Consider the following 15,019-nt stretch of genomic DNA (forward strand, 5'->3'; position numbering starts at 1 on the left):
CTCAAATCTCGGAAAAGCTTTAAACTGGGAAAACTTCAATCTGAAATAGGAACTCAACTAAAGCTCAAGGTTTTGGCACCTCCCATCGACACTGTTAGGAAGTGGTCATGTTTACAGTTAGGATGCTGATTTACATCTTTTGAATGTCCTTTGACAAAATAAAGAAAAGCTATGTTATTGTCAAGTTCACTGATCTGGGGTCGGGGTGGATTCTGCTTCCATTCTGGGAAGGATTTCCTCAGGGGCATCTGACCTGTAAAGGAACCCTTTGGCTAGCTGCCAGACAACACAACAGCCATCAGCCAAATGCCATCAAAAAATAAGTGCCTGGACACCCTAAGCACTGCTGGACCTCACTTTCAAAAACACCAAAGTATGGTTTCCCAGAGAAATGGGAATAAGCAAAATGGGTTGCTGAGAGCCCAACCTGTGCCGTCTTGGTTTCCTCTGTCACAAAGCAATGCTTCTGAGGTTTAATTCACTCCATGTCTACACCAGTGTCTGGTTTACGGTAAATGATCACTTCATCGTATTATTATCATTTAACGACAATGGCCCGTATCCCTTTCACCCAGCAGCCAGGAGCCAGCCCTGTGTCCAATCCAATCTGGTCAGGTGGCACCCACCTGCATGCCGATGATGGCGTAGATGAAGAACAGCATGGCAATGAGGAGGCACACGTAGGGCAGCGCCTGGAGACACATGAGCACATCAGCTCCAGGGCATCCCTGAGGCTACACAAACCTCTCAGCCTGGCCCAACTCCACCCCACTGGCCACTGACCCCTTCCAGCAGCATGAGGCCCTGTCTGCTTGTCTGTGACCCAAGAGCACAAGCCTATCTCAGAGCTGTATGGAAGTTAGCAAAATCACCTACTGCTCACTCAGAATGTCTTCAGAAACTGCACTAGGATAACAGATGCCAAAGAGGCACTCATGACCTGCCCTAGCTCAGCCTTCCAGAGGAAGGTCCACTCCAGGTGGGAGAGAGGAAGCAGGGTAAAGGAAGGAAACAGAAAATGCCCAAAGGGAGCTGCCCAGCCTGCACTGGAGCCCTGCTTTACCTTAAAGGACTGGACGAAGGTCCAAAGCAGGATGCGGATGGTGTAGCCCTGGCGAAGCAGCTTGATCAGCCGTGCTGCCCGGAAGAGGCGGAGGAAGCTCAAGTTGATGAAGTTGTTCTGCAAGAAGAAGTGGTGTTTCCTAATCTTTGGAATCCCTCTCAAAAAAGTACAGACAAGCTGCTTCCATCCTACAACCTTTCCCCAAGTCCCGTACCCCCCCAAAGAAATGTGGTTAAAAGAAATAAAAATGAAATCATTGCTTTAGTCTAAGCAGCAACTGGCTGCCAGAAGACCTTCCAAAAGAAAAGTCACTTCTCATGCAGCAAGTCAGAAAAAACTCCCTTCCCTCTAGGGCCATTCCCCAACATTAAGGGACATAAAGAAAAACTCTCCAAAGTCCCTCCCTTCCGCCAGATAGTGCTGCAAGATCACCTATGAGCCTCCAATACTGGCACTCTCTTCTAGAACACCCAGGTACTCTCCAGTGGGCATTCCTCAAGTGACACCTGCCTGAGCTTAGCAGCCAATCTTCCTGTCTGAGCTCAATCAGTAAAGGCCTTGCCTGTCTGAGACACTGGCTGGCTTCTCTGGGACTGGACCAGGTACTGGCAGACATTCTCATAGGGGTAGGTATTGTCACTGCTGCTCCTGCCATAGAAGCTATCTGTGCCACCTATACTCAACAGGTCTCTGCTCTAGAGAACCCAGGACATCTGGCATTGTTCCCTCAACCAAGGGTTTAAAACCAAGCACACAAAAATAATAAACCATTAAACCCCAGACTCTAGAGATTACCTGACCCTGGGCACCTTGAATTATTGGCAGGCCTTTCCAGGGTTCTGAATCTGGGGAGGTATCCATGCATTGGTAGGGCACCTGTACAGCCAGGTGTTTTCTGCCTATTTAGACACCAGATGCCTATGCTATCAACTGAAAGCAACTTCCTGCTACTTGGAATTTTCTAATATGCAAGCAGCTCAGGCTCATACACATTTGTGTTGTCAAGATTCAGTGACAAATAAAAAGGAAAGAGAACACATGTTGAATGAAACAGTAGAGCAGGACAGTGCATGCAGACACAGAAGCAGGGTGAGCCTGAGAAGATGCTCCAGGGCTGCCCATCTTGGCAGAGGATACATTCAGTGGGGGAATGGGTTTCATGCTTACTTCCAATGGAAACTTCTGCCTTGTCTGTTGCTTACACTCTTGGGGACAAATTCTTATGGTTCTCAACCAGAATAACAGCATTTCTGGACTGTTTATGCAAGGAGTGGGGTATAGCCACCTTGAAGGTGACTCTGGGAAGGATGTTGAAGCCCTAGAAGCAGAACTGATTTCAAACACTACATAGAATGGTCTGTGAACACAAAGGGGCCCCAAACTATGACCAAGTCAGCAAGGGGGCAAATATCACCTCAGGGCATGACCCTGAAAGATGACACAGCTGGCAGATTCCTAGCTTGAAATGAGGAAAGAATCTCATTAACAGACATGGTGGCAAAGAACCACTGTCTACTAATACCAAGATTGAGGAGACAGGGGCAGGTTCCCACCCCTCTCCAGGCTTCTACTTTGTAACTAACTGTTCAGCTGGGTTTGAGGGACAAGGATTATAACAATACAATGATTGCCCAACTCAAAGCAGCTGTTACTGAGGTACTTATCAGAGAGACTTCCTGAAGATTTTAGGGGGAAATAAAGGCTCCCTGTAGTAATGGCAGGACAGAAGACAATGGGATAGTGGGGAGGATCTGTAAACAATAGCATATCTAGATGACCTGTGGCATGAATGCAAGACTGAACCATGGTCATCTCTTTGTTGACAATGATTCACACCCCTCCACCCAAGCTTTGCTCTTGGGTGCTCCCTAAGTACTCAGGACTGAACGGGGCAGCAATAGACAGGCAACCCTAGAGCACCATGAGACCAGATGGTGATAACTGCCAGATGCCCCAAGCGCTGAGTGATGGGCGAGGCACCACCATGCCTCTCACATGCAGGATGGCAAAGGACAGGCATACAGCTGTGCATCGTGGACTTTCACCTCTGGCTTGGTCACCTCACTGGTGGTAATCAGACCTGCCCTGTGCTCCCAGGACCCATGGTTTCTGCTGCACAGGAAGTGGCTCCACTCCCAGGGCTGTTGTGCTTCACTAAGCCACGGGTAGTGTCACTGTAAGGATCACTGACCCTGGGGAGACGCCAGTCCCTAACACTTTAGCCTCAGCCTCCTTGCTCACAACAACCTGGAGACACTAGAGGCATCCATACCCAAGTGATGAGGCATAATTGGTGGGGGAGGGGCTTGAAAGTACACTAAGCATTGTAAGACACTGCCAACAAGGATAGCTCGGCTAAGGCCTGGCATCTAACTACACCATGGCGCCTCAAGTTAGTCACAAGACAGGGAGAACTTGTTCCTGAACGTCACCTGAACATAAAGCCCACACCTATGGACACCTGCTGGTCAAGCACCACACCAAAGGACAAAATCCTGCAGTTCTAAACCAGTTACTCTTTTCATTCATTCTAAAGGGGGCATGTTTTGGGAGGGGGTGGAGATGGAAAGAGACAGACAGACATTAGGTGGTCATGTGTGCTATTTAGAGGAAGACAAGAGATAAGGAGGTGAAACTGCCTGGCCTGGCTGGATTCTGCAGTATCATGGTACCTCCTCAAAACTCAAGCTTTTATAACTCCAGCTATAAAACCTTACATGAAGAATTCAGCTTCCACAACGGGGATATCAAATATCTGTCTTTGTGGATGAACTTCCATAGCCACAGTAGAAGATGAGCTGCTACCAAACTCCCTTACTCTCTTCTTAAAATCCTCAAGGACCTGCAAGAGGCCTGGTGGCACTTGAAGTCCATAGGAACCTGAGCAAGACATGCTCATAGATCTGTGAAATGCAAAGGGACATGGATGGGGAGCCATGAGTTCTAATACACCGGGGCAGTCTCCTCCAAGCCAGGCCCAACACAAACTTGTTCTGAATCATGGAACCCATCTCCAACCCTCCCTTAAGCCTCATGCCTCAGCTCTGACACTCTAAGTTAGAGCTTGTCTGCAAGGGATGGATGCTACTGGGTGGGTGGGTGGGGATTGAAGATGTCCCCTGCAAGTCTTGGACATTTGAATACTTCAACAGCCACAGAATGTTTGAACAGTCACCAGTTGGGGAGGCGTGACCTTAATAGAGGAAATATGACACTAGAGGTAAGTTTTGAAGTTTCAAAAGGATTGCCCCTCTTTGCATGGGATGCAGCTCCAGCCCCCAGGCTTTCCTGGCCTACACCCTGTTATGATGATAGACTCTAATCCCTTTGCAGCTGTAAGGCCCAAATACCTTCCCTTCTGTAAGTTGCCCTGCTCATGTTGCTTGATCACAGCAATAGAAACCAAGACTGACGTGTGGGTTCTTCACCAGAGCCTGCATTGGCAACAAGGATGAATATTCTCTGTGCTGGCAAGACAGGGACATAATGGAAGAGAGACAAGTGTGCAACAGAAACCATGGATTTACAGGGATGAGGACCAAATACACCCCACAAAGCCTCGAAAATCTGAATGAGTTTCAGCAAAAGATCTGCCCTAAGTACTGCCCACCATGCCCCCCAGGAAGTCCCACCTCCACTCCTCAGACAGATTCAAACAGCTTCTTGGAGGTCTTCAGAAACCCTTGCTGCCTTAGAAAACACACACAGAGGCCAGAGGTGAGTAAGCGCAGCAAAGTCTTGCTCATGCCTTGGAAGGCAGTGGGCAGAAGCCCCGAAACAAGAGAAGAGCAAGGCAGGCAGAGAAAATAGGTACAAGAACTGTTTAAAGTCGTGAAACCAACCGTTTCCTATATGTGATGTTTTCATGGATGGGTTTTTGCATAGTATTTACAAATTGGGGTGGTTTGAGCAGCAGGTGCACAACATACAGACGGAGACATGGGTTTTCGCATTGTATGTTGGTTGGATGACGTGAGTCAGCAGGTAGGTTAAGGTAAATCAAGAACAAAAACAGGAAACAAAAGAGAAAATGAGTCATCAACACAAGCAAGAACTCAAACTCTGAATACTTAACTAGAAAATGTAGGATTTTGTTAAACAACATAATTTTCTGCAAGTGTATCCATTCAAAGCATGTTTCTGAGATCTATAGGTTATGCAGACAATGGGATCATTTGCATTTTGTTTGTAATGCAAATCCAAAGATGAGTCACAGACACTTATTATTATTATTTTATTTCCAGGCAAAGAAATCAATGTCAGTTTATGAAAGCTTAGAGCCTTCTTCTAGGCACCCTTGTACATCCATTGATTCTTAAGTTGGGGATGGAAACTGACACTCAAATTTTTGCCTAAGGAAAAAAAGAGCATTTGCAAAGCAAATGTATAAAATGGCTCCAAATGAAAAGCATACAAACAGAATACTGGTCAATTGACACAATGGCTTTCCTTTTATCTCCTCCAGGCACAGCAAGAGTGGGGCCTGAGCTCCAAGAGCAAGTGGCCAAAATGTAGCTGAGTTTTCACAATCCCAGCCTCCCAGCAGCTCTGCTGGGCACTAAGGCTTCTGATGCTTTGGACCAGACGGTACACAATCACAGGCTGCCATAGCTGACCATCCAACAGCACAGGCACAGAAAGGCTGGTTAATTTTTGCTCCTTCACCATATGCCTCTGTCTGGAACGAAGCTCTACACACCAGTGATGTCAGCCAGTTTCTGGCCCTTGCCTGTACCCATCTTCTCAGGTATTTTCAGCAATCAGCAGTCCAGGTGTCTCTCTAGGAAAGGAGATACACCCATGTGGAACCCCCCCAACACTATCCTTACAATTAAAAGGCTGATGTTTGGACCACTTTATCTGATAAATAAAGAACTCTGTTACCAGGGAGGCAGTACACCGATATCAGAAAAGCAGTAAGCCCCCTTTCTCAGAAACTGCATTGGGACTAACACTTCCAAGTGAGATGTACTGTGGTGAGCAGCCACCTTTGAGTCTATAAAACCAGGAGCTGGGAAGACAAAACGCCTTGGCTTTTCTATTTAAATGGCAGGTTCCAGTTTTTCTTCTTAGAATAATTGCATCATTCGCATTGTAAAACCATGAAACATATTATATATACAAACAAGTTTGCATAAATTAATTTGAATAAAAATAAAAGCAAATCCCATGTAGTCACCATCAGCATGAGCATCACCGTCACTTTGGAATTCTTCCTGTTTCTCTTGCTGATATCTAGAGATGGTAGCAATCCTTAATACTTACCAATAACTGCTTGTCCTTACAGTTTTACCACAGTATGCCATCTGTGCTTGCCTACTCTGCCTTTGCAATGGTAGCTTGTGCAAACTTTCTTTGACTTGTTCAAACAGGGCTCTAACAAGGAGTAGACACCCGAGAAGCATCCACACAGATGTGGATGTCACTTATACACAGACACTGCTGTCTTCTCAGCATTGATACACCCCAGAAGTTGACACATTCCACTGCTGGTGTGTGTCTAGACATCTCTGTGCTGCTATAGCATTCTCTTGAAGAGCTAAGCTGAAGATGTGTACCTCGCCAACTTTTTAGCTTCTGTAAAAATTTCCCATAGACTAGACCAGTTGACAGCTGTGTGAGAGTTCTGGATAGCCTAGTCTGTCAACCCTCAGCATTAGAATGTCTAGTGGTTGACAGAGCCGGTGCTATAAAATGACAACTCAATGCCATTTCAGTTTGCGCGTCTCTGATTACAGATAAGGTTAAATACCTTCTCCTATGCTAATTGGACACTTATGTTTTGTAAACTGCCCAATCATACCTTCTTATTTCCCCATTTTGTTTTTGTTTTTCTCATTCACAGAAGATCCCTGTTGCTTAGAACCTTCCACGGCCCACTTCAGTGGCCTCTTAGGCTGGCTCCTGCTCAGCTCCTTAGTCACTACAGGTTGGAACACCTCAGGATCCAGGCACTCACCCCTTACTGACCTCACTCAGTCTTACATATCTAATACCATTTTATATCCTCACTACCACAAATTTTGTGTAGCAGACCTGGTTTTCTTCACTGAACTCCAGGGCTATTTGTCCAACAAATAACTCTTCAAGGAGCTACCAGGAGACTCAAACCTAAGACGTCACGCTACATCCCAAACTTCCACAACAAACCTGTTCCTAGAATATCCACACCATCAACCACATCAACTGTCCAGCTTTCCCATTTCTATTCACTATAATCCATTTTTCCAAGTGCTTACACCACAAATTCATATCACGTCTGCCTCATCTTCCATGGCCATATCTGGTTCATCCATTGCTCTATTATAGTTAGAATTTGATAGCTTCTCACAAACAGTTCAACTCACAATTCCACAGCCCATCTCCCAGCAGAAAGGTTCTGCAGTGAACATGGGCCACAGACCTCAATGTCTCAGGGCCAGAAACCAACACTGTATTCACTTCTTTCCTGGGGGGCTGCCTAGGCACTTCCCAGATGGTGGATGCTCCCTGGCCTCTCCCCTAGAAGGCTTTATTTAGCTAGTAACTAGCAGTAGTTCATAAAGACTCCTCAACCTCCTTGTCGCTGGACAGAATGACAGGCATGCTTCACACTCACTCAGAGCTCCCCGCAGGGTAACTTTTAGTAGCAAACACCTTTGAGGGTGGCCACCCTGGCCTCCAGCATGGCCACTATTCCCAAGATCAACTCCCAAATGAAAACCTTGCACCAAATTCTGGCCTTAGGCTTGTTTCTGGGAGAGCCCAAGGGAGATAGCTACTTGCTTGCTGCTGTAGTTGCTCTGTGTCTCATTCCCAACAAAGAAGTCAGAGGCATGCCTTAATAGCCAGCTTACATCATCCCTCCTGACAAGACAGCTTACTCAAAATATAAGCCAAGTTATGTTCTGATACAAGGCTACGCACTCCCTTCATGAGGCTTGGCACCCCTTCCTGCTATCTATCCCCTGCACATTCGGTGAACAACCTGAAGGACCTCCTTCCAGGTATGTCTGATTTTTCTACGTTTTCTTAACAAAGTATTCCTATCCCAAGGTTTTTTCTTTTTCTTCCTTTCTGGTTAGTTTTGCATGTAAGAGGCCATCAAATGACCTGTGACTTAATGTAGCTGGACAACAGCTTTTTTGAAGGTGTCATCTGAGAATATCCTTGGCCCTTCTGATGTGTTCAAATGCATTCTCAACATGGAGCTTCAGTGTAAAAATATCTTGATTGCATGATTATAAATAAAAGATTATCGACTAGAGCATGGGATAAAGAAAATGGCACCTCTTTCCCAACAACAGTAAACAGCCAATAGTCCCTCAGGGAGGGGTAGGGTCTCATGAGTCCCAATCCCATCCCTGATGAAATGTTTAATAGTTCAGTCTTGTGCATCTGGCTAACCACATTGCATGGGGTTTCATGTGTGTATAGGCTTGTAGGTGTGTATTTATATATGCATGTGGAGGTCAAAGATCAACCTTTAGGTTTCACCCTCCTTCCTTTGTTTTGTTGTTGTTGTTTGTTTTTCAGAAGGGTCAGTATCAGACTGACCAGCACAGAGTTCACAGAACATCAATTCAGGGCAAGAAAAGGAGGCACATAGACAACAGTGGCCACAAGTTAATCTACTGGGGTACAAATACATCACCCAGGAGAAAGAAAAAAACTAAAACAATACACAACAGTGAAACAGTAGCCAAAGCACTGTTACAAAGTCTTACTGGGTTTGGTTTATATATTCTTGATACCTAGTTGTTAAACACACCCAATACACACATATTCACACAGATAAACAAAGACACACATTTTAAGATTCCTGTCTTCCTGGTCAGTGGTTACCATGGAGCTCCAGGAGATTCTTAGGCTACCAACCTGAAAGATCTCTGAGAACCACTTAAAAAACAAGATTTATTTGTCTTATGAGTAGGTATTTTTTGTCTGCATGTATGGCTGTGTACCATATGCATGTCTGCTGTGCAAGGGAGTCAGAAGAGGATGTCAGATCTCCTGGAATTGGAGTTACAGATGGTTGTGAACCTCCACGTAGGTGCTGGGAATTGAACCCAGGTCCTTTCCGAGAACAGACAGTGCTCTTAACTGCTGAGCCATCTCTCCAACCCCAGAACTACATTCTTTTTTGTAATTAATTTTTTTATTAGTTCAAATTAGGAAAAAGCTTGCTTCACATGTGCAACTGCTGACAATAAATACCCAGTCATCCAGCTCCATCACCAGGGTTTGCAGTAGCAGTGACCTATCCTGGAACTCCTGGGGCTCATGAGAAGGCAGTTAAAGTGAGACCTGGGGACACGCCTAGGGGACAACCCTCTAGAAGGAAGCCACTTTGGACCCTGGCTTTGGACCCTGGATGGGGGACAGGAAATGCTACTTACCGCAATCTCTGTTACTAAAATATCAGTAATACTTCCCAACACAGTGACAAAGTCAAAGACATTCCAGGCATCTCTGAAGTAGTTCTAGAGAAAAAGAGGACAGACAGAGGACAGTGGTAATGGCAAGGACCTGTGGGTTGTGGCCACTGGTCAAAAAAGAGTCAAGTTTCGGGGGGCGGGGTGGCAGTAAGATGCTTAACATAAGGGAATGACCAGCAGATGTCACAGTAAGCTTGCAAATACTCCCAGCCTGGGTAAATGAATAACAGAGAGCTAAAAGTCCAGAAGGAGAATCTCAGACTTGCATGCCTCCCAGGCCAGGGCAGGACAAGACCCAAGAAATTGAGAGCAAAGCAGCTCTTCCTTGGGATCCCCACAGAATTACATGTGTTGCAAAGAGCTCTGAAATGAGGGAAATAGAAGTTGAGGCACATACCAGAACCCCAAAGGCGATGATCTTCAATATGCATTCCATAGAGAACATGGATGTGAAGACAATATTCAGGCATTTCAGCATCAGCTCGTACTCATACGGTGCATCATAGAACTGCCCAGAAAAATAAGGGCTGATGGTTGAGGGTGTACTAGTCCCAGTACCCCAACTGGAACCAATATAACTTCCTGTCTACACAGTGGGTAGAAAAATATCTGCATCTGCCCATACCTGGGTCACCCCTCCTTGCTCTTTCCAGTTCTTCCAGAACCTTCTCACTGTCTCAGCTACAAATAAGAGAGAACAGGATCCCATAGGCACAATGCGATGGCCAGGACATGAGGTCACTCAGTGCCAGCATGTGCCAGCAAGAAGGGGATCCTCCACTGGACTTCAAAATAACACCCACACCCAAGCTGTACAGCAGTCTCCTCCTAATTCAAACGTTTCCTCTAGAGAGACTTCCTATGTCTGGGAAAGCTGAAATTTGCAAGACCCATAAGGGTCCTTCGCCAGGATTGTAGAAACAGTAAACTGCTAGAGGAGGGGACTCTGCCCATGCTAGTTACAGAGATTCTCAGGCATATTGAGCTGCTGCAAGCTGTGCAGAGAGCTCTTCATTACAGCTTTTGTGAGTCGTCATCTATGCTGAGGTATTTTTTTGGTTTTGGTTTGTTTTTGTTTTTTGTTTTTGTTTGTTTGTTGTTATTGTTGTTGGTTTTGTGTGTGTATGATACAGCCACATTTGCCCTCTCCCTTTTTCTGTAAGTAACCCCAATAAAAATTTTTTGGTTCACCTACCTAGTTGGACTTAGGTAGAATCATTACTTGGTCTGTTATGGGTTCCCTATCTGGGTGAATAGTAGAGAGAGAGAGTGTGTGTGTGTGTGTGTGTGTGTGTGTGTGTGTGTGTGTGTGTGTGTGTGTGTGTACACGTGCGCACGAGTCTATGTATCTGTGTGCATGTGCACATGTGTGTGTGTGTGTGTGTGTCTATGAGTGTATGTGTGTATGATGTCTCCACAGAAAAAGTCTCACACACAACAACCCTTAGCAAGTATGGTGGGCCTTACATACCTTCATCATCAGCACCACTGTGTTGAGGGCTATCATGGCCATAATGAAGTACTCAAAGGGCGGAGAGACCACAAATGTCCACGTCTTATACTGGAATGACTGCTTGTTTTGGGGCATGTATCGTGTCAGGGGTTTGGCACTGATGGCAAAGTCAATGCAAGCCCTCTGCAGGGAGAAAAGGGAATATCACGAACTCAAAGCATCGTCCACTACAACTGGAACTTTCTCACCATGCCCTCTCAGGGAGCCCACATAGCAGAAGGCAGTACAGGCAGCTAAGCTTCCTCCAAATAGGCCCATCTGACCAGCACAGTCTCTATTTGAAGAAAGAAAGTGGTCCTGCCTATGCCAGCCACAAGCCAGGCATGTATAGAAGGAAGTGTGCTGATCTTGCCCATATGCCCCCGTCCTGGTATCCCATAACATCTACCTACCTCATTCTTTTCCAGGCTGCATTCAGACATCACCTTGTCCCCCTGTTCCTGGAAGGTGATAATGATCAAGGCCACAAAGATGTTGACAAAGAAAAAAGGGAAGACCACAAAGTAGACCACATAGAAGATGGAAAGCTCCATCCGGAACCCGGGGCTTGGCCCCTGCTCCTCATAGGTGGCGTCCACAGAGTGTTTCAGCACCCTAGGTAAGGGGAAAGCAGACTTCAGGAGAGCTTCCAGGGTGCCTGGTCTGCACATCTGGGTTGGGCTCTGGTCTGCACTTTAAGAGCAGGGTTCATCTCTGTACCTCAGGGATGGGGATCCCAGTCTGCACCTCAGTGTCAGACTTCAGGGACAATAAGCAGGTCTGCATGTCAAGAATAGGACTTAGGCCGGCACTTCAGGACCAGGGCTCACACATGTACCTCAGGGATGAGGTTGTTTGTATTCAGGGGAAGGGTACAAGGCTGTGCGTCACAGAATGGGCTCAAGTCGTACCCCTGGAATATGGTGCATATTTATATCTTAGGAATGAAACTCAGTTCTGCCCTAGAGGAACAGGGCTCTTATCTATACCACACCTGACCTAGTTATGGGTTGGCAGTAGGTAAACTAAGCAGACTCTGCCTCAGTCTACCTGTTTTTGCCAAACTAGCTACAATGATTAGCTTAGCACTCACATGGGCCACCCCTCTCCTGTGGACACCGTGAACAGCGTCAACAGGGCCCAGAGCACATTGTCATAGTGGAAGTCATATTTCTTCCACTGCCTTGGTTGAGCTTCTACTTCTTCCTTCTCATAATCCAAATACTGGCCCCTGGAAATAGGAACATAGTAGATGAAAGAAATTAAAGGTACTCAGTTCAAATACACCCATGAATCTACAGTCAAATGGCTTCTGAAAGTTAACAAGGCCATTCCGTGGGGAAAGAGCAGTCTCTTTAATGACAGTGGTAAGACAAATGCATTTCCAATCACTCTACATGCAGACCCACTAACTATACCTCACTGCATATTTTATAAAATTAGGCCACTTTCATTATCAAATATTTATCATTGAGATGCATAGACTTTGAAACTGGTTGAGTTCACTATTCGATTTTTGTTTTTGTTTTGTTTTGGTTTGGTTTGGTTTTTTGAGACAGGGTTTCTCTGTGTAGCTTTGGAGCCTGTCCTAGAACTTGCTCTGTAGACCAAGCTGGCTTTGAACTAACAGAGATCCACCTGCCTCTGCCTCCCGAATGCTGGGATTAAAGGCGTGTGCCATCAATGTCCAGATCAATGTTTTTTTATAATAAAATTTTATTAAGAATGAAAAAAACTGGACCAAAAATGTAAATGTATGTATCAAATCTATAAAATTCTTTGAAGAAAACACATGGCAAATCTTTATGACCTTGTTTTTGGGGATGGATTCTTAGCTAGATTATCAAAATCATGAACAACAAAAGCAGAGGGAAAGGTAAACTGGATTTCAGCAAAATTAAAAACTTTTTGTTGTTTCAAAAAACACCATAAAAAAGTAGAAGAGGGAAACCCTGTTTCGAAAAAACAAAACAAAAAGTAGGAGAGGACTGGTGACTGGGTTAGTGGGTAAAAATATATGCTGCTGCCCAGACTAACAACTTGAGTTCAGTTCCTAAGATGTGGGTGAGGACAGGGCAGAACTGACTTTCACAGTTGTCCTCTGACTACCACATGGACACTATAGTATGTGCCCCTGCCAAAATAAATGCGGTAAGTCATTTTTAAAATAAGAATTCTCTTGGTGCAATGGGGCATGCCTTCCATTCCAGCATTCGGAAGCTGAGGCAGGAGAGGAGGGTCATGAGTTCTAGCTTTGATTTTGTCTCGAGAGAGAGAGAGAAAAAAAAAAAAGCAAAGTGAAAAGATGATTCAAATAATCACAGAAACTATTGTTGCTCTTTTATCAGTAAGAAAACTTGTATTTAAAACATACAAAATATGGATAAAATCTATACCAAAAGAAACAACCTAATTTTTTAAAATGGATCAAATAACTGAATAGATATTTTCCTTGAAGAAGTAAAAAAGAAAATTATTACATGAAAAATGCTCAATATCATCAATTATCAGAAAAAAGCAAACCAAAACCACATTGAGGTATGATTTCAATCATATTAGAATAAACATAACTACATAAAAGTGAACAGGGCTGGTGAGACCACTCAGCAGGTAAAGGTGTTGCTGCGAAGTCTCAGTTCAATCCCTGGGGCCTAAATGGTGGAAGAAGGGAAGTGTCCTCTGATTACAGGTGATGTGCCAAGTATATATACCCCCACCTTACACACACACATAAATAAACAGAATGAAAAATTAAAATAAATAAAAGCAATGAAAATAACATGTATTGGTAAGGATGTAGAGAAATCAGAACCCTTGGTAGAAATACAGAATGGCTCAGCCACTTCGAATACATCTGGCATCTCTCCAAATAGCAAAACAGTTACCATATTACCTAGGAGTTCTGCTTCTAGCTATACATCCAAGAGAAATTAAAACACACATCTACAAAAACAACAACTTGTGCAAATAAGTTGATGGCAGCATTATCTGCATTAGCCAGAAGGTAGAAACAACCCAAAGTCAGGTAACAAGTGACTCAACAGATACAATGTGGCATATCACAGAACTGATGTTAAGCCATAAGAAGGAACTAGGTAGGCACTCCCAGTTCACATGGATGAACCTTCCAGTAAGTTAAGCCTCAGGTTACCTGCAGTCCCTCTCCAGCTCCTTGGATTCATCGGTGCAGTAAAAAAACTTCCCCTTGAAGAGCTGTACGGCAATGACAGCAAATATGAACATGAAGAGCATGTAGACAATCAAGATGTTCAAGACGTTCTTCAGGGAGTTCACCACACAGTCAAACACAGCCTGCAAGGGGAGACAGCAAAGCCACAGAAGAAGTGACTACACGAGGGAGAAGCAAAGGGGAGTCGAGTGGTCATGAGAGAGAGCTATGTCCCTGAGAGAGGGCAGATGGGAGTTAGGTAGGAAAGGGTACGGAGGGCATCAAAATAGGGAACAAGACAGAACCTCAGCCCCGCCCTGAGGCCCAGACTCCCAGGGGCATTCAAGAAACCATTTGCAGCCCATGACCACAGAAGGCACTACTGCAAGCTACCTTAAGAGCTCTCCTTTTCTCAGGAAGGGAATATCATCCTGGCTTTGACCTGTAGGCTGGAGGTACTAGACCAGCTACCTGGATGCCCAGGGAAAGTGGCCTTGCTATAGGCTAGAGCCAGGCCATAGGCAGGAGCCAAAAGGGACCAGACCTGTGCAGAGAAAATGCACTAACCTTGTACACTGTTCCTGCTTTGTTCCTGCCCAGCAAGAGCATTGATATGGAGGACAGATAAAGCTGTTGACAAGGGACTGTGTCCCTGAGGACCCTGGGACAGAATCTGAATGTGTTCTGGGATCTAGATAAGACTCAGGGTCCTCACCCTGCTCCCAGTGCTGACCTTCCTCTCAGGCGACCTTGAAGACTAACAATGATCTCCAGAGACACTGGTTAGCATACTCCAAACGCTGCCAGCTGCCTGGACCAAGGAAGCTGCAGGCCCATGCACAGCACTCTTTTCCTGCTGCCTTGGCCCAGGGACTTCC

The 15,019-nt window shown here is 45.3% G+C and overlaps 1 protein-coding gene across 1 annotated transcript in view; it reads right to left on the reverse strand.

Annotated features, from left to right (window-relative positions):
• Positions 1-15,019, reverse strand: part of Cacna1b (calcium voltage-gated channel subunit alpha1 B) — a 158,166-nt gene that overhangs the window by 28,438 nt on the left and 114,709 nt on the right. Inside the window, exons 25-33 of the mRNA XM_035447078.1 lie at positions 14,124-14,284; positions 12,066-12,203; positions 11,386-11,587; positions 10,952-11,116; positions 9,878-9,988; positions 9,442-9,525; positions 4,906-4,911; positions 1,064-1,180; positions 627-692 (exon numbers count right to left, since the gene is read on the reverse strand). Coding sequence (XP_035302969.1) covers positions 627-692; positions 1,064-1,180; positions 4,906-4,911; positions 9,442-9,525; positions 9,878-9,988; positions 10,952-11,116; positions 11,386-11,587; positions 12,066-12,203; positions 14,124-14,284 — 1,050 coding nt within the window. The remainder of the gene's footprint in view (positions 1-626; positions 693-1,063; positions 1,181-4,905; positions 4,912-9,441; positions 9,526-9,877; positions 9,989-10,951; positions 11,117-11,385; positions 11,588-12,065; positions 12,204-14,123; positions 14,285-15,019) is intronic.

This window comes from Cricetulus griseus, chromosome 6, assembly GCF_003668045.3.
Source record: "Cricetulus griseus strain 17A/GY chromosome 6, alternate assembly CriGri-PICRH-1.0, whole genome shotgun sequence".
NCBI lineage: Eukaryota > Metazoa > Chordata > Mammalia > Rodentia > Cricetidae > Cricetulus > Cricetulus griseus.